Below are 21,029 nucleotides of genomic sequence, written 5' to 3'. Positions count from 1 at the left end.
TGTTCACAGTGGCCATTTTATGTGCCCACAGCACTGGGACATTTATGACAGAGTTGACTACTCACGAATGGTAAATTAGTCCTTTCAACGTGACAGAGACACAGATATCTCCCTCCATTTTAAAGATGGAGAAACTCTGTTTATCACTCAATAGGCCCTGTCTTTACTTGGTATCTAACCCTTTGCTGCCCCTTCCCTGGGCCTGTTTGATGGGACAGAGCAGAGGGAATGTTACTCTCTATCGAACCCCATACTGTATTTGGTTTGGGTGTGTTTGTTGAACAGTGTAGATGAAGCTTTACACTGGAATATAGGTGAGGGGATGATTTGATGAAATATTTCAGGATAATAATGCAAGTAGAGGTTGGAAAAAGACTAACTATTCCCGCTGGTTTGGGGAGTCTGGGCCTTGGGGTCATGGTTTTTCAACTATGTTTAGAATTTTAAAATTTCAGGAGGGAAACTAAGAAACATTTTAAAACACCAAGTGTGGTATTAGTTTGGATCTCTCTCATATGAACGGAAATTGATGCTGAGCCACTAGTCCATGTTTAAAACTGAGGCTGATAGATTTCTGTTAGCTAACACGCTGCAGAGATGTGAGACCAAGGGCTTCAATCACAGATCAGCCAGGATCTCATTGAATGTCGGAACAGGGTTGGAGGGTTAAATGGCCTCTTGCTCTTTCCATGTGCTATGACCAATATCCTTTATTCACTGTCTGGCTCTCAGTCACCCACTTGGTCTGAGAGTCTCTATTTCTCATTCACTCGATCTGTGTCTTCTCTCCCTGTCTCTCTTCCTCTGAGAATCTAGTCTACAAACACCAGGCAGACATGTTAGGTTTGTTCACAGTGGCCATTTTATGTCCCCACAGCAATGGGACATTTAGGACAGAGTTGACTCATGTAACATTAGTATTTTAAACGTGACAGAGACACAGGTATGGAGACATGAATTCGCTGTGTATTCCCTAGAATATTGAAGGATCTGGGCGTTCAGTCCCACACCTTGCAGCTGTGAATTTGAATTCTGAATTTTCTATTACTGAATCTGGAAGTAAAAACCCCCGGGATGGAATGATTCACATTCATTCTGCTTCTACAAAGCCCGTGTCTGTGTCTGTTTCTCAGTATTTATTAACTGTTTAAGATAAGCCTGTCTCTTTCTCCATCGCTCTCTTTCTCGTCTCGCCTTTCACTGTCTCTCTCTCCCCACCTCACTCACTGACCCCCCCACCCCCGCCCCGAGTCACATACCCCCTCCCCCCCCACCCCCTCTCCCCACCTCAATCACTGACCCCCCCCCTCCTCCCCCCCTCAATCACTGACCCCCCCCCCTCCTCCCCCCATAGTCACTGACCACCCCCCTCCTCCCCCCATAGTCACTGACCCCCCCTCAGTCACTGACCCCCCCCCCCCTCCCCCTCAGTCACTGACCCCCCCCTCCTCCCCCCATGGTCACTGACCCCCCCCTCAGTCACTGACCCCCCCTCAGTCACTGACCCCCCCTCAGTCACTGACCCCCCCTCTCCCCCCTCAGTCACTGACCCCCCCTCTCCCCCCCCCTCAGTCACTGACCCCCCCTCAGTCACTGACCCCCCCTCTCCCCCCCCCCTCAGTCACTGACCCCCCCTCTCCTCCCCCCCTCAGTCACTGACCCCCCCTCTCCTCCCCCCCTCACTCACTGACCTCCTCATCCAGTCATGACCTCTCGCTCTCCCCTGCCCCCACTTTGGCTATCGAGCCCTCATCCACCCCACCCGCTGCCCCCTCTACCACAGTCCCAGGCACCCGCTTACTTGAGGGAGAGGTCGGCGAACACAGGACTGAATGACTGGCACTCCGACGACCAGTTGGCGAAGAATTCGACCAGCCAGATTACCCGCTTGTCCCTCTGCAGCTCCTCCTGCCAGGGTTAGGAGGAAGAGGATATCAGGAAAGCAGACTCTCCAGAACATTCCCTGCACCAATGTCCCTCCCACCACCGCACTGGGGTGCAGATCACACACACACACAGACACACGCGGCACAGGAAAGGCCAAGGCTCCAACTGCGGCCTAGTGCCAAGTCAGCCTGATCTCACACTGAGCGTGACACTGAGACACACTCACACTCACCCAGATACTCTCTCTCACACTCACCCAGATACTCTCTCTCTCTCACACTCACCCAGATACTCTCTCTCTCTCACACACTCACCCAGATACTCTCTCTCTCTCACACACTCACCCAGATACTCTCTCTCACACTCACACTCACCCAGATACTCTCTCTCTCTCACACACTCACCCAGATACTCTCTCTCTCTCTCACACTCACCCAGATACTCTCTCTCTCTCTCACACACTCACCCAGATACTCTCTCTCTCTCTCACACACTCACCCAGATACTCTCTCTCTCTCACACTCACCCAGATACTCTCTCTCACACTCACACTCACCCAGATACTCTCTCTCACACTCACACTCACCCAGATACTCTCTCTCACACACACACACTCACCCAGATACTCTCTCTCTCTCACACACACTCACCCAGATACTCTCTCTCTCTCTCACACACTCACCCAGATACTCTCTCTCTCTCTCACACACACTCACCCAGATACTCTCTCTCACACTCACACTCACCCAGATACTCTCTCTCTCTCTCACACACTCACCCAGATACTCTCTCTCTCTCACACACTCACCCAGATACTCTCTCTCTCTCACACACTCACCCAGATACTCTCTCTCTCTCTCACACACTCACCCAGATACTCTCTCTCTCTCACACTCACACTCACCCAGATACTCTCTCTCACACTCACACTCACCCAGATACTCTCTCTCTCTCTCACACACTCACCCAGATACTCTCTCTCTCTCTCACTCACACTCACCCAGATACTCTCTCTCTCACACTCACCCAGATACTCTCTCTCTCACACTCACCCAGATACTCTCTCTCACACTCACACTCACCCAGATACTCTCTCTCTCTCTCACACACTCACCCAGATACTCTCTCTCTCTCTCACTCACACTCACCCAGATACTCTCTCTCTCACACTCACCCAGATACTCTCTCTCTCTCTCACACTCACCCAGATACTCTCTCTCACACTCACACTCACCCAGATACTCTCTCTCACACTCACACTCACCCAGATACTCTCTCTCTCACACTCACCCAGATACTCTCTCTCACACTCACACTCACCCAGATACTCTCTCTCACACTCACACTCACCCAGATACTCTCTCTCTCACACTCACACTCACCCAGATACTCTCTCTCACACTCACACTCACCCAGATACTCTCTCTCTCTCTCACACACTCACCCAGATACTCTCTCTCTCTCTCACTCACACTCACCCAGATACTCTCTCTCTCACACTCACCCAGATACTCTCTCTCTCACACTCACCCAGATACTCTCTCTCTCTCACACACTCACCCAGATACTCTCTCTCTCTCACACACACTCACCCAGATACTCTCTCTCACACACTCACCCAGATACTCTCTCTCTCACACACACTCACCCAGATACTCTCTCTCTCTCACACACTCACCCAGATACTCTCTCTCTCTCTCACACACTCACCCAGATACTCTCTCTCTCTCACACTCACCCAGATACTCTCTCTCTCTCACACACTCACCCAGATACTCTCTCTCTCTCACACACACTCACCCAGATACTCTCTCTCTCTCACACACTCACCCAGATACTCTCTCTCTCTCACACTCACTCACCCAGATACTCTCTCTCTCTCACACACTCACCCAGATACTCTCTCTCTCTCACACACACTCACCCAGATACTCTCTCTCTCACACACACTCACCCAGATACTCTCTCTCTCACACTCACACTCACCCAGATACTCTCTCTCTCTCACACACTCACCCAGATACTCTCTCTCTCTCTCACACACTCACCCAGATACTCTCTCTCTCACACTCACACTCACCCAGATACTCTCTCTCTCACACACTCACCCAGATACTCTCTCTCTCACACTCACACTCACCCAGATACTCTCTCTCTCACACACTCACCCAGATACTCTCTCTCTCACACACTCACCCAGATACTCTCTCTCTCACACTCACCCAGATACTCTCTCTCTCACACTCACCCAGATACTCTCTCTCTCTCACACACCCAGATACTCTATCTCTCACACACTCACCCAGATACTCTCTCTCTCTCACACACACCCAGATACTCTCTCTCTCACACACTCACCCAGATACTCTCTCTCTCTCTCACACACTCACCCAGATACTCTCTCTCTCTCTCACACACTCACCCAGATACTCTCTCTCTCTCTCACACACTCACCCAGATACTCTCTCTCTCACACACTCACTCAGATACTCTCTCTCACACACACTCACCCAGATACTCTCTCTCTCTCACACTCACCCAGATACTCTCTCTCTCTCACACTCACCCAGATACACTCTCTCTCTCACACTCACCCAGATACTCTCTCTCACACACTCACCCAGATACTCTCTCTCACACACACACACACCCAGATACTCTCTCTCTCTCACACACTCACCCAGATACTCTCTCTCACACACACACACACCCAGATACTCTCTCTCTCTCACACACTCACCCAGATACTCTCTCTCTCTCACACACTCACCCAGATACTCTCTCTCTCTCACACACTCACCCAGATACTCTCTCTCTCACACACACACACCCAGATACTCTCTCTCTCTCACACCTCACCCAGATACTCTCTCTCTCACACACACTCACCCAGATACTCTCTCTCTCTCTCACACACTCACCCAGATACTCTCTCTCTCACACACACTCACCCAGATACTCTCTCTCTCTCACACACTCACCCAGATACTCTCTCTCTCACACACACACACCCAGATACTCTCTCTCTCTCACACTCACCCAGATACTCTCTCTCTCACACACACTCACCCAGATACTCTCTCTCTCACACACACTCACCCAGATACTCTCTCTCTCTCACACACTCACCCAGATACTCTCTCTCTCTCACACACTCACCCAGATACTCTCTCTCTCACACACACTCACCCAGATACTCTCTCTCTCTCTCACACACTCACCCAGATACTCTCTCTCTCACACACACTCACCCAGATACTCTCTCTCTCTCACACACTCACCCAGATACTCTCTCTCTCTCACACACTCACCCAGATACTCTCTCTCTCACACACTCACCCAGATACTCTCTCTCTCTCTCACACACACTCACCCAGATACTCTCTCTCTCTCTCACACACTCACCCAGATACTCTCTCTCTCACACACACTCACCCAGATACTCTCTCTCTCTCTCACACACACACTCACCCAGATACTCTCTCTCTCACACACTCACCCAGATACTCTCTCTCTCACACACACACTCACCCAGATACTCTCTCTCTCACACACACTCACCCAGATACTCTCTCTCTCTCACAGACTCACCCAGATACTCTCTCTCTCACACACACTCACCCAGATACTCTCTCTCTCTCTCACACACACACTCACCCAGATACTCTCTCTCTCACACACTCACCCAGATACTCTCTCTCTCTCACAGACTCACCCAGATACTCTCTCTCTCACACACACTCACCCAGATACTCTCTCTCTCTCACACACTCACCCAGATACTCTCTCTCTCTCTCTCACACACTCACCCAGATACTCTCTCTCTCTCACACACTCACCCAGATACTCTCTCTCTCACACACACTCACCCAGATACTCTCTCTCTCTCACACACTCACCCAGATACTCTCTCTCACACACACTTACCCAGATACTCTCTCTCTCTCACACACACACACCCAGATACTCTCTCTCTCTCACACACACTCACCCAGATACTCTCTCACACACTCACCCAGATACTCTCTCTCACACACACACACTCACCCAGATACTCTCTCTCTCTCACACACTCACCCAGATACTCTCTCTCTCTCTCACACACTCACCCAGATACTCTCTCTCTCACACACTCACCCAAATACTCTCTCTCACACACACACACTCACCCAGATACTCTCTCTCTCTCACACACTCACCCAGATACTCTCTCTCTCTCTCACACACTCACCCAGATACTCTCTCTCTCTCACACACACTCACCCAGATACTCTCTCTCTCACACACACTCACCCAGATACTCTCTCTCTCACACACTCACCCAGATACTCTCTCTCACACACACACACTCACCCAGATACTCTCTCCCTCTCACACACTCACCCAGATACTCTCTCTCTCACACACACTCACCCAGATACTCTCTCTCTCACGCACACACTCACCCAGATACTCTCTCTCACACACACTCACCCTGATACTCTCTCTCACACACACACACTCACCCAGATACTCTCTCTCTCTCACACACTCACCCAGATACTCTCTCTCTCTCTCACACACACTCACCCAGATACTCTCTCTCTCACACACACTCACCAAGATACTCTCTCTCTCACACACTCACTCACCCAGATACTCTCTCTCTCTCACACACACTCACCCAGATACTCTCTCTCTCACACACTCACCCAGATACCCTCTCTCTCTCACACACTCACCCAGATACTCTCTCTCTCTCTCACACAACAGTCACCCAGATACTCTCTCTCACACACTCACCCAGATACTCTCTCTCTCTCACACACACTCACCCAGATACTCTCTCTCTCACACACATCACCAAGATACTCTCTCTCTCACACACTCACTCACCCAGATACTCTCTCACACACACACACTCACCCAGATACTCTCTCACACACACACACTCACCCAGATACTCTCTCTCACACACACACTACACCCAGATACTCTCTCTCACACACACACTCACCCAGATACTCTCTCTCTCACACACACACACTCACCCAGATACTCTCTCTCTCTCACACACACTCACCCAGATACTCTCTCTCTCTCACACACTCACCGAGATACTCTCTCTCTCTCACACACACTCACCCAGATACTCTCTCTCTCTCACACACTCACCCAGATACTCTCTCTCTCTCTCACACACTCACCCAGATACTCTCTCTCTCTCACACACACTCACCCAGATACTCTCTCTCTCACACACACTCACCCAGATACTCTCTCTCTCACACACTCACCCAGATACTCTCTCTCACACACACACACTCACCCAGATACTCTCTCCCTCTCACACACTCACCCAGATACTCTCTCCTATCTCACACACACTCACCCAGATACTCTCTCTCTCACACACACACTCACCCAGAAACTCTCTCTCTCACACACACTCACCCAGATACTCTCTCTCACACACACACACTCACCCAGATACTCTCTCTCTCTCACACACTCACCCAGATACTCTCTCTCTCTTCACACACACTCACCCAGATACTCTTCTCTACACACTCACCCAGATACTCTCTCACAACACTCACCCAGATACTCTCTCACACACACACACTCACCCAGATACTCTCTCTCACACACACACACACCCAGATACTCTCTCTCTCACACACACACACTCACCCAGATACTCTCTCTCTCTCACACACTCACCCAGATACTCTCTCTCTCTCACACACTCACCGAGATACTCTCTCTCTCTCTCACACACTCACCCAGATACTCTCTCTCTCTCTCACACACTCACCCAGATACTCTCTCTCTCTCTCACACACTCACCCAGATACTCTCTCTCTCTCACACACTCACCCAGATACTCTCTCTCACACACACACACTCACCCAGATACTCTCTCTCTCTCACACACACACACCCAGATACTCTCTCTCTCTCTCACACACTCACCCAGATACTCTCTCTCACACACTCACACTCACCCAGATACTCTCTCTCTCTCACACACACTCACCCAGATACTCTCTCTCTCTCACACTCACCCAGATACTCTCTCTCTCACACACTCACCCAGATACACTCTCTCTCTCACACACACTCACCCAGATACTCTCTCTCTCTCACACACTCACCCAGATACTCTCTCTCACACACACACACTCACCCAGATACTCTCTCTCTCTCACACACTCACCCAGATACTCTCTCTCTCTCTCACACACACTCACCCAGATACTCTCTCTCTCACACACTCACCAAGATACTCTCTCTCTCACACACTCACTCACCCAGATACTCTCTCACACACACACACTCACCCAGATACTCTCTCACACACACACACTCACCCAGATACTCTCTCTCACACACACACACACCCAGATACTCTCTCTCTCACACACACACACTCACCCAGATACTCTCTCTCTCTCACACACTCACCCAGATACTCTCTCTCTCTCACACACTCACCGAGATACTCTCTCTCTCTCACACACACTCACCCAGATACTCTCTCTCTCTCACACACTCACCCAGATACTCTCTCTCTCTCTCACACACTCACCCAGATACTCTCTCTCTCTCACACACACTCACCCAGATACTCTCTCTCTCACACACACTCACCCAGATACTCTCTCTCTCACACACTCACCCAGATACTCTCTCTCACACACACACACTCACCCAGATACTCTCTCCCTCTCACACACTCACCCAGATACTCTCTCTCTCACACACACTCACCCAGATACTCTCTCTCTCACACACACACTCACCCAGAAACTCTCTCTCTCACACACACTCACCCAGATACTCTCTCTCACACACACACACTCACCCAGATACTCTCTCCCTCTCACACACTCACCCAGATACTCTCTCTCTCTCTCACACACACTCACCCAGATACTCTCTCTCTCACACACTCACCCAGATACTCTCTCTCTCACACACTCACTCACCCAGATACTCTCTCACACACACACTCACCCAGATACTCTCTCACACACACACACTCACCCAGATACTCTCTCTCACACACACACACACCCAGATACTCTCTCTCTCACACACACACTCACCCAGATACTCTCTCTCTCTCACACACTCACCCAGATACTCTCTCTCTCTCACACACTCACCGAGATACTCTCTCTCTCTCACACACTCACCCAGATACTCTCTCTCTCTCTCACACACTCACCCAGATACTCTCTCTCTCTCACACACTCACCCAGATACTCTCTCTCTCTCACACACTCACCCAGATACTCTCTCTCACACACACACACTCACCCAGATACTCTCTCTCTCTCACACACACACACCCAGATACTCTCTCTCTCTCTCACACACTCACCCAGATACTCTCTCTCACACACTCACACTCACCCAGATACTCTCTCTCTCTCACACACACTCACCCAGATACTCTCTCTCTCTCACACTCACCCAGATACTCTCTCTCTCACACACTCACCCAGATACACTCTCTCTCTCACACACACTCACCCAGATACTCTCTCTCTCTCACACACACTCACCCAGATACTCTCTCTCTCTCTCACACACTCACCCAGATACTCTCTCTCTCTCACACACACTCACCCAGATACTCTCTCTCTCTCTCACACACTCACCCAGATACCCTCTCTCTCTCACACACTCACCCAGATACTCTCTCTCTCTCTCACACACACAGTCACCCAGATACTCTCTCTCACACACTCACCCAGATACTCTCTCTCTCTCTCACACACACTCACCCAGATAATCTCTCTCTCACACACACTCACCCAGATACTCTCTCTCTCTCACACTCACTCACCCAGATACTCTCTCTCTCTCACACACTCACCCAGATACTCTCTCTCACACACACACTCACCCAGATACTCTCTCTCTCTCACACACTCACCCAGATACTCTCTCTCTCTCACACACCCAGATACTCTCTCTCTCTCTCACACACTCACCCAGATACTCTCTCTCTCTCTCACACACTCACCCAGATACTCTCTCTCTCTCACACACTCACCCAGATACTCTCTCTCTCACGCGCTCGCTCGCTCTCTCTCACGCGCTCGCTCGCTCTCTCTCTCTCACGCGGTTGGTCTTTCTCTCTCGTGCTCTCTCTCTCACGCGCTCTCTCTCTCTCCCCTTCTCGCTGGTGCCCGCGCCCTCAGCTGCCTGGGCCCCGAGGCTCTGCAACTCCCTCCTGAAACCTTTCATCCCCTCTCTCACTCTTATCGAGGCATAGCCAGACCAGGAGACTGGTGACATTGCATGGACACAGGCGCTGCGCTAAGAACAGTGAGCGTGCAGCTGACTTACGTCAATGGTTTTATCGTTGAAATACGTGATGTACTCGGGCCCCATGTAGAGGGGAGGTTTACAGATCATCAGGAAGACTGCAGAGACCAGAGAAAGAGAGAGAGGAAGTTGTATACTGCAATTACCAAGTGCCACGCGCAATATACTCCCCCGTCCATAACCACGCTCACTGTCCTGGTCCCTTCCATCCAAAATGCTCGATCCGGCCTGGGGCAGCAGAGGGGGGGTTACATGGGCACCTTTAGTCGTGTGTGGAGACCCAGGTAGTGAGTGCCAGTAAGGTATTTCACCCCTGGGGATCACGCGAGGATGGTTCCAGGGATGAGGGGGGGGTGGGGTGCAGTCACAGATACACCGGCGCAAGCTGGGGCTGTTCACCTTGGGGAGGAGGAGGCCGAGGGTGGATTTGATCGAGGCATTCAAAATCCTCCGACAGCCCCTTCCCAACCCACAGCTCACCCAGGCTCCTCCGACAGCCCCTTCCCCAACCCACAGCTCACCCAGGCTCCTCCGACAGCACCTTCCCAACCCACAGCTCACCCAGGCTCCTCCGACATCAGCTTCCCAACCCACAGCTCACCCAGGCTCCTCCGACAGCACCTTCCCAACCCACAACCCACCCAGGCTCCTCCGACATCACCATCCCCAACCCACAGCTCACCCAGGCTCCTCCGACAGCACCATCCCAACCCACAACTCACCCAGGCTCCTCCGACAGCACCTTCCCCAACCCACAACCCACCCAGGCTCCTCCGACAGCACCTTCCCCAACCCACAGCTCACCCAGGCTCCTCCGACATCACCTTCCCAACCCACAGCTCACCCAGGCTCCTCCGACAGCCCCTTCCCAACCCACAGCTCACCCAGGCTCCTCCGACATCACCTTCCCAACCCACAGCTCACCCAGGCTCCTCCGACATCACCTTCCCAACCCACAGCTCACCCAGGCTCCTCCGACATCACCTTCCCAACCCACAACTCACCCAGGCTCCTCCGACATCACCTTCCCAACCCACAGCTCACCCAGGCTCCTCCGACAGCCCCTTCCCAACCCACAGCTCACCCAGGCTCCTCCGACATCACCTTCCCAACCCACAGCTCACCCAGGCTCCTCCGACATCACCTTCCCAACCCACAGCTCACCCAGGCTCCTCCGACATCACCTTCCCAACCCACAACTCACCCAGGCTCCTCCGACATCACCTTCCCAACCCACAGCTCACCCAGGCTCCTCCGACAGCACCTTCCCCAACCCACAACACACCAATGCTCCTCCGACAGCCCCTTCCACAACCCACAACTCACCCAGGCTACTCCGACAGCCCCTTCCCAACCCACAGCTCACCCAAGCTCCTCCGACATCACCTTCCCAACCCACAGCTCACCCAGGCTCCTCCGACAGGACCTGCCGGACCCACAGCTCACCCAGGCTCCTCCGACAGCCCCTTCCCAACCCACAACTCACCCAGGCTCCTCCGACAGCCCCTTCCCAACCCACAGCTCACCCAGGCTCCTCCGACAGCCCCTTCCCAACCCACAGCCCACCCAGGCTCCTCCGACAGGACCTTCCCAAACCCACAACTCACCCAGGCTCCTCCGAAAGCCCCTTCCCCACCCACATCACACCCAGGCTCCTCCGACAGCACCTTCCCCAACCCACAACTCACCCAGGCTCCTCCGACAGGACCTTCCCCAACCCACAACCCACCCAGGCTCCTCCGACAGCCCCTTCCCCACCCACATCACACCCAGGCTCCTCCGACAGCACCTTCCCCAACCCACAACTCACCCAGGCTCCTCCGACAGCACCTTCCCCAACCCACAACCCACCCAGGCTCCTCCGACAGCACCTTCCCCAACCCACAACTCACCCAGGCTCTTCCGACAACATCTTCCCCAACCCACAGCCCACCCAGGCTCCTCCAACAGCACCTTCCCCAACCTACAGCTCACCCAGGCTCCTCCACCTTCCCAACCCACCCAGGCTCCTCCAACAGCACCTTCCCCAACCTACAGCTCACCCAGGCTCCTCCACCTTCTCAACCCACAACCCACCCAGGCTCCTCCGACAGCACCTTCCCCAACCCACAGCCCACCCAGGCTCCTCCGACAGGACCTTCCCAAACCCACAACTCACCCAGGCTCCTCCGACAGCCCCTTCCCCACCCACATCACACCCAGGCTCCTCCGACAGCACCTTCCCCAACCCACAACTCACCCAGGCTCCTCCGACAGCACCTTCCCCAACCCACAACCCACCCAGGCTCCTCCGACAGCATCTTCCCAACCCACAACTCACCCAGGCTCCTCCGACAGTCCCTTCCCAACCCACAACTCACCCAGGCTCCTCCGACAGCCCCTTCCCAAACCCACAGCCCACCCAGGCTCTTCCACCTTCCCAACCCACAACTCACCCAGGCTCCTGCACCTTCCCAACCCACAACTCACCCAGGCTCCTGCACTTTCCCAAACCCACAACTCACCCAGGCTCCTCCAATTCCGGCCTCCTGACCATCCCCCGATTTCAATCGTTCCACCAAGAGGTCAAGAAGCCGGAATTGACGGCCGTGCCTTCAGCTGCCTGAGGCCCTAAGCTCTGGAATTTCCTCACTAAACTTCTCTGCCCCTCTCTCTCTCTCTCTCCTCCTTTAAGATGCTCCTTAAAGACTCCCTCCTTAACCAAGCTTCTGGTCACCTGGCCTAATATCTCCTCATGTATCTCAAAGTTTGATAATGTTCTTGTGAGCATCGCGGAGCATTTTATTCTACTTAAGAGGCTATATCAATGCCCTTTGTTGTTCTTCAGTGGAATACTCCCCACTTGCCTGGATGAGTGCAGCTCCCACAACACTCAAGAAGCTCGACACCGTCCAGGACAAAGCAGCCCCGCTTGATCGGCACCCCATCCACAAACATTCACTCCCTCCACCACCGACGCACAGTAGCAGCAGTGTGTACACCATCTACAAGATGCACTGCAGCAACTCACCAAGGCTCCTTCGACAGCACCTTCCAAACCCACAATCGCTACCATCTAGAAGGACAAGGGCAGCAGACACATGGGGAACACCCACCACCTGGAAGTTCCCCTCCGAGCCTCTCACCGTCCCGACTTGGGAATATATCGGCCGTTCCTTCACTGTCGCTGGGGTCAAAATCCTGGAACTCCCTCCCTAACAGCGCTGTGGGTGTACCTACACCACACGGACAAAATCCTGGAACCCCCTCCCTAACAGCGCTGTGGGTGTATCTACACCACACAGGACAAAATCCTGGAACTCCCTCCCTAACAGCACTGTGGGTGTACCTACACTACACACGGGGACAAAATCCTGGAACTCCCTCCCTAACAGCGCCATGGGTGTACCTACACCACACAGGACAAAATCCTGGAACTCCCTCCCTAACAGCGCTGTGGGTGTACCTACACCACACGGGACAAAATCCTGGAACTCCCTCCCTAACAGCACTGTGGGTGTACCTACACCACACGGGACAAAATCCTGGAACTCCCTCCCTAACAGCACTGTGGGTGTACCTACAGCGGATTAAGAAGGCAGCTCACCACCACCTTCTCAAGGGGGCAATTGGGGACGGGTCATACATGCTGGGCCCAGCCAGCGAAGCTCATGTCCTAAGAAGGAATAAGGTGATTGGTAAAAGAACCAGGGGTGACACGAGGAAAATCTTCTCCCCCCCACCACCACCCCATCCACAGTGAGTGGTTAGGATAGGGGATGAGTGGCCCGAGAGTGCGGAGGAGGCAGGTTCATTCGAGGCTTTCGAAAGGAAGCGAATCCGGTCATTATCTGGAAGCGAAAAAAATTTGCAGGGGCTGGGTGGGGAGAAGGCGGCGGGTGAGCAGGGCTAGGTGGGCTGCTCTTGTAGCGAGAGAGAGAGAGCCAGTAGGGCTGCGATGGGCCGAATGGCCTCCTCCTGTGCTGGAGCCGTTCTCAGATCACTGCAATCGCAATAAACTCCCTCCGCAGACCCCCCCCCACCACCTCCAGTGCCGCCCAGCCCACGGATCCAGCCAGCTAGCCGTCCTGGACCCTGAAATAGGCTGGGGGGTTGTGCGGCAGAGAGGGGGGGTGGGGGTGGCGGTGGGGGGAAGGGTTCAGAAGTGGAGGGAAGTGTTACTCACCTACGCACAGAGTGAGGTAGAGCAGACCCATGCGGATGTCCAGGCGGAAGAACAGTATCAGGTTGGCCACCTTGCTGAACATGAATATGTTTCCCACGTGCTGCTCCACTGTGACTGAGTAGGTCAACGGCGAGAAGAGAGGGAGGGGGAGAGATGGAGAGACGGGGAGAGGGAGACGGGGAGGGAGGGAGAGGGAGTAGTGAGGAGAGAGAGGGATCGGGGGTGAGAGAGAGAGGGATCGGGGGTGAGAGAGAGAGGGATCGGGGGTGAGAGAGAGAGGGATCGGGGGTGAGAGAGAGAGGGATCGGGGGTGAGAGAGAGAGGGATCGGGGGTGAGAGAGAGAGGGATCGGGGGTGAGAGAGAGAGGGATCGGGGGTGAGAGAGAGAGGGATCGGGGGTGAGAGAGAGGGATCGGGGGTGAGAGAGAGAGGGATCGGGGGTGAGAGAGAGAGGGATCGGGGGTGAGAGAGAGAGGGATCGGGGGTGAGAGAGAGAGGGAGCGGGGGTGAGAGAGAGAGGGAGCGGGGGGGGAAGAGAGAGGGAGTTGGGGGGGGGAGAGAGATGGATCGGGGGTGAGAGAGAGAGGGATCGGGGGTGAGAGAGAGAGGGATCGGGGGTGAGAGAGAGAGGGATCGGGGGTGAGAGAGAGAGGGATCGGGGGTGAGAGAGAGAGGGATCGGGGGTGAGAGAGAGAGGGATCGGGGGTGAGAGAGAGAGGGATCGGGGGTGAGAGAGAGAGGGATCGGGGGTGAGAGAGAGAGGATCGGGGGTGAGAGAGAGAGGGATCGGGGGTGAGAGAGAGAGGGAGCGGGGGTGAGAGAGAGAGGGAGCGGGGGGGGGAAGAGAGAGGGAGTTGGGGGGGGGAGAGAGAGGGATCGGGGGTGAGAGAGAGAGGGATCGGGGGTGAGAGAGAGAGGGATCGGGGGTGAGAGAGAGAGGGATCGGGGGTGAGAGAGAGAGGGATCGGGGGTGAGAGAGAGAGGGATCGGGGGTGAGAGAGAGAGGGATCGGGGGTGAGAGAGAGAGGGATCGGGGGTGAGAGAGAGAGGGATCGGGGGTGAGAGAGAGAGGGATCGGGGGTGAGAGAGAGAGGGATCGGGGGTGAGAGAGAGAGGGATCGGGGGTGAGAGAGAGAGGGATCGGGGGTGAGAGAGAGAGGGAGCGGGGGGGGGGGAAGAGAGAGGGAGTGGGGGGGGGAGAGAGAGAAAGATAAAAACTTTAGCAACAGGCAGCTCCATTACACATTCACTAAACCAAAACACAACAAAATACTTTTCTGGGAATGACAGTGCGGCTCAGTGAGAATACTCTCTCACCTCCATGGCAGCTCTGTGGAGTCAGTACTGAGGGAGTGCCGCACTGTCGGAGGGTCAGTACTGAGGGAGTCCTGCACTGTCGGAGGGTCAGTACTGAGGGAGTGCCGCACTGTCAGAGGGTCAGTACTGAGGGAGTCCTGCACTGTCAGAAGTTCAGTACTGAGGGAGTGCCGCACTGTCGGAGGGTCAGTACTGAGGGAGTGCCGCACTGTCAGAGGGTCAGTACTGAGGGAGTCCTGCACTGTCAGAAGTTCAGTACTGAGGGAGTGCCGCACTGTCGGAGTGTCAGTGCTGAGGGAGTGCCGCACTGTCAGAGGGTCAGTACTGAGGGAGTGCCGCACTGTCGGAGGGTCACTACTGAGGGAGCGCCGCACTGTCGGAGGGTCAGTACTGAGGGAGCGCCGCACTGTCAGAGGGTCAGTACTGAGGGAGCGCCGCACTGTCGGAGGGTCAGTACTGAGGGAGTGCCGCACTGTCGGAGGGTCAGTACTGAGGGAGCGCCGCACTGTCGGAGGGTCAGTACTGAGGGAGCGCCGCACTGTCGGAGGGTCAGTACTGAGGGAGTCCTGCACTGTCAGAAGTTCAGTACTGAGGGAGTGCCGCACTGTCGGAGTGTCAGTGCTGAGGGAGTGCCGCACTGTCAGAGGGTCAGTACTGAGGGAGTGCCGCACTGTCGGAGGGTCACTACTGAGGGAGCGCCGCACTGTCGGAGGGTCACTACTGAGGGAGCGCCGCACTGTCAGAGGGTCAGTACTGAGGGAGCGCCGCACTGTCGGAGGGTCAGTACTGAGGGAGCGCCGCACTGTCGGAGGGTCAGTGCTGAGGGAGCGCCGCACTGTCGGAGGGTCAGTGCTGAGGGAGTGCCGCACTGTCGGAGGGTCAGTACTGAGGGAGTGCCGCACTGTCGGAGGGTCAGTACTGAGGGAGTGCCGCACTGTCGGAGGGTCAGTACTGAGGGAGCGCCGCACTGTCGGAGGGTCAGTACTGAGGGAGTCCTGCACTGTCAGAAGTTCAGTACTGAGGGAGTGCCGCACTGTCGGAGTGTCAGTGCTGAGGGAGTGCCGCACTGTCAGAGGGTCAGTACTGAGGGAGTGCCGCACTGTCGGAGGGTCACTACTGAGGGAGCGCCGCACTGTCGGAGGGTCACTACTGAGGGAGCGCCGCACTGTCAGAGGGTCAGTACTGAGGGAGCGCCGCACTGTCGGAGGGTCAGTACTGAGGGAGCGCCGCACTGTCGGAGGGTCAGTGCTGAGGGAGCGCCGCACTGTCGGAGGGTCAGTGCTGAGGGAGTGCCGCACTGTCGGAGGGTCAGTACTGAGGGAGTGCCGCACTGTCGGAGGGTCAGTACTGAGGGAGTGCCGCACTGTCGGAGGGTCAGTACTGAGGGAGCGCTGCACTGTCAGAAGTTCAGTACTGAGGGAGCGCCGCACTGTCAGAGGGTCAGTACTGAGGGAGTGCCGCACTGTCGGAGGGTCACTACTGAGGGAGCGCCGCACTGTCAGAGGGTCAGTACTGAGGGAGCGCCGCACTGTCGGAGGGTCAGTACTGAGGGAACGCCGCACTGTGGGAGGGTCAGTACTGAGGGAGCGCCGCACTGTCGGAGTGTCAGTACTGAGGGGGTGCAGCACTGTCGGAGGGTCAGTAGTGAGGGAGCGTCGCACTGTCGGAGGGTCAGTAGTGAGGGAGCGCCGCACTGTTGGATGTCCCGTCTTTTGTATGAAGTGGAGCCCCCTGTCTGCCCAATTAGATGTACATCAAAGAGCTCACTATTGCAATATGAGTTGCTGACCTATAGTTATCCCTCAATCAGCAACTCCTACCGTCCCCTGAAAAGAGATTATTTGGCCATCTTCACATCGCTGTGAACAAAATGGCAGTCGTGTATCCGAGGGGGCGACACTTCAGGAGTACTTTACTGGCTGTGAAGTAGTTTGGAACTTGTTGAAGCCATGAATGGTGCTGTGTAAAGTGCTCCTTTAAACACTCGCCACCCTAGCCCCTCAAACACCAGAACTCACTTGATCTTCTATTCTTCATCATGACAATGGCACTCAGGAACATCAGGATTTCCACTTCCCTCTGAAAGATTTGAGGTAAAGAGAACTGGATCAGACTCGGAGAGAAAACAGAGGAACGTGACAGGGTGGGCCCCTCATCCCAAACTACCCAAATACCCCACCCTACCCAAATACCCCGCTCTCTCCACCCTACCCAAATACCCCGCTCTCCCCACCCTACCCAAATACCCCGCTCTCTCCACCCTACCCAAATACCCTGCTCCCCCAAACTACCCAAATACCCCACCCTACCCAAATACCCCGCTCTCTCCACCCTACCCAAATACCCCGCTCTCTCCACCCTACCCAAATACCCTGCTCCCCCAAACTACCCAAATACCCCGCTCTCCCAAACTACCCAAATACTCAAAACTACCCAAATACCCCACCCTACCCAAATACCCCCCTCTCCCCAAACTACCCAAATACCCCCCTCTCCCCAAACTACCCAAATACCCCACCCTACCCAAATACCCACCTCACCCCACCCTACCCAAATACCCCCCTCTCCCCACTCTACCCAAATACCCTGCTCTCCCCAAATACCCTGCTCTCCCCACCCTACCCAAATACCCCGCTCTCCCCAAACTACCCAAATACCCCGCTCCCCCCCAAACTACCCAAATAACCCGCTCCCCCCAAATGACCCAAATAACCCGCTCCCCCCAAACTACCCAAATACCCCGCTCTCCCCACCCTACCCAAATACCCCGCTCTCCCCACCCTACCCAAATATCCTGCTCTCCCCACTCTCCCCAAATACCCCGCTCTCCCCACCCTACCCAAATACCCCGCTCTCCCCACCCTACCCAAATACCCCGCTCTCCCCAAATATCCCACTCTCCCCCCTATCCAAATACCCCACTCTACCCAAATACCCTGCTCTCCCCACTCTACCCAAATACCCCTCTACCCAAATACCCCACTCTCACCACTCTTCCCAAATACCCCGCTCTCCCCACTCTACCCAAATACCCCGCTCTCCCCACTCTACCCAAATACCCCGCTCTCCCCACTCTACCCAAATACCCCGCTCTCCCCACTCTACCCAAATACCCCGCTCTCCCCACCCTACCCAAATATCCCGCTCTCCCCACTCTACCCAAATACCCCGTTCTCCCCACTCTACCCAAATACCCCGCTCTCCCCAAATACCCCACTCTACCCAAATACCCCGCTCTCCCCAAATGCCCCGCTCTCCCCAATCTACCCAAATACCCCACTCTCCCCAATCTACCCAGATACTCCCACTCACCCCAATCTACCCAGATACCTCCTCCTCACCCCAATCTACCCAGATACCTCCTCCTCACCCCAATCTACCCAGATACCTCACCCTCACCCCAATCTAACCAGATACCTCCCCATCACCCCAATCTAACCAGATACTCCCCCTCACCCCAATCTACCCAAATACCTCCCCCTCACCCCAATCTACCCAGATACCTCCCCCTCACCTTAATCTACCCAGATACCCCACTCCTCACACTAATCTACCCAGATACCCCCTCCTCATCCCAATCTACCCAGATACCCCCTCCTAATCCCAATCTACCCAGATACCCCCCTCCTCATCCCAATCTACCCAAATACCCACCTCCTCATCCCAATCTACCCAGATACCCCCCTCACCCCAATCTACCCAGATACCCCCCTCATCCCAATCTACCCAGATACCCGCTCCTCACCCCAATCTACCCAGATACCTGCTCCTCACCCCAATCTACCCGGATACCCCCTCCTCATCCTAATCTACCCAGATATCCTCTCAGCCCAATCTAGCCGAATCCCCCTCACCTCAATCTACCCAGATAACTCCCTTCACCCTATTTTTTTCTTCATTCTTTCATGGGATGTGGGCATCGCTGGCAAGGCCACCATTCGTTGCCCATCCCTAATTGCCCTTCAACTAAATGACTTGCTACAGCTTTTCAGAAGACATTTTAAGAGTCCACCACATTGCTGTGGGTCTGGAGTCACATGTAGGCGAGGCTGGGTAAGGATGGCAGATTTCCCTCTCTAAAGGACATTGGTGAACCAGATGGGTTTTTCCAACAGTTGGCAATGGTTTCATGGTCATCATTACCAAGACCAGGTTTTAATTCCAGGTTTATTCATCGAATTCAAATTCTACCAGCTACCGTGGTAGGATTTGAACCCGTGTTCCCAGAACATTAGCCTGGGCCTCCAGATTACTAGTCCATTTACCACTGTGCCACCATCTCCCAGATACCCCTCAGGTACTCCCTCACCCCCTCAGGTATCCACTCACTCCCTCAAATACCCTTACTCCCTCAGGTACTCCCTCCTCTCCTCAGATACTCTCTCACCCCATCAGATACCCTCTCATTCCCTTACTTACCCCCTTATCCCCATCAGATATCCCCTCAAATACTCCCTCATACCCTCAGATACCCCGTCACTCCTTCAGATACCCCGTCACTCCCTCAGATGCCCCCTCATCCCCTCAGATTTGTCCTCATCCCCTCAGATGTCCCCTCAATCCCCTCAGATGCCCCCTCACCGCCTCAGATGCGCGCTCATCCCCCCAGATGTCCCCTCACTCCCTCAGATACGTCTTCAGCCCCTCAGATGCCCCCTCATCCTCTCAGATATGTACTCATCCCCTCAGATGTCCCCTCACTCCCTCAGAAGGGTCCTCATCCCCTCAGATGCCCCTTCACCCGCCCCAGATGCCCCCTCACTCCCTCAGATGCCCCCTCATTCCCTCAGATGCCCCCTCACTCCCTCAGGTGCCCCCTCAGATGTCCTTATCCCCCCAGGTGCCCCCTCACCCCCTCAGGTACCCCCTCACCCAGTCGAAGTCGCAGGGGTTGCCATCCTCCCTGTCGCTGGGGAGACCCCGGCAGAGAGGCGGCAGCTTGCGGGCGGCCAGGAAGGCCAGGCTCAGCGCGGCCGACGCCACATAGTAGGGGCGCAGGAGCCAGCGGTAGAAGCGGGGCAGGTGGTAGAGGAAAGCCAGCAGCGGCGTCAGGATCGCCATGATCGTCGCTGCCTCAATCCGCTAGGCTCCAGGGAACACGCCTAGGCCGCGTCACCATGGAAACTAGCGGCGCCCTGCCCCGCCCACCCGCCTCCCATTGGTCCGGGCCACTTCCGGTCCGGCCGGTCCCGGCCTCTGATTGGACCGTCCGCTCATCAATCAAAAGGTCACGCGCCCATCTTTGTTGGGGGGGGAGCGGGGTCAAGTCACCCACGGCCGCTTTTTTTCCCCCCTCAACTGCTGCTTCTTGGGAATGGCGCCCTGTTTTTTTTTTATT

General features: G+C 55.0%; 1 protein-coding gene across 1 annotated transcript; it reads right to left on the bottom strand.

The window, feature by feature from the left end:
- Positions 1-1,797: 1,797 nt before the first annotated feature.
- On the bottom strand, positions 1,798-20,831 carry LOC144676657 (thioredoxin-related transmembrane protein 2-like). The gene is made up of 5 exons (XM_078537026.1): positions 20,564-20,831; positions 17,710-17,770; positions 14,375-14,488; positions 10,231-10,307; positions 1,798-1,908 (listed from the first exon to the last, which is right to left on the bottom strand). Exons 1-5 carry the CDS (start codon positions 20,750-20,752, stop codon positions 1,798-1,800), a joined length of 552 nt encoding a protein of 183 aa, XP_078393152.1. The 5' UTR covers positions 20,753-20,831.
- Positions 20,832-21,029: the final 198 nt, after the last annotated feature.

This window comes from Cetorhinus maximus, unplaced genomic scaffold (genome assembly GCF_964194155.1).
Source record: "Cetorhinus maximus unplaced genomic scaffold, sCetMax3.hap1.1 HAP1_SCAFFOLD_1796, whole genome shotgun sequence".
Lineage (NCBI taxonomy): Eukaryota > Metazoa > Chordata > Chondrichthyes > Lamniformes > Cetorhinidae > Cetorhinus > Cetorhinus maximus.
Note: the sequence above shows the minus strand (reverse complement) of the source record. Positions and strands in the feature narration are given on the sequence as shown.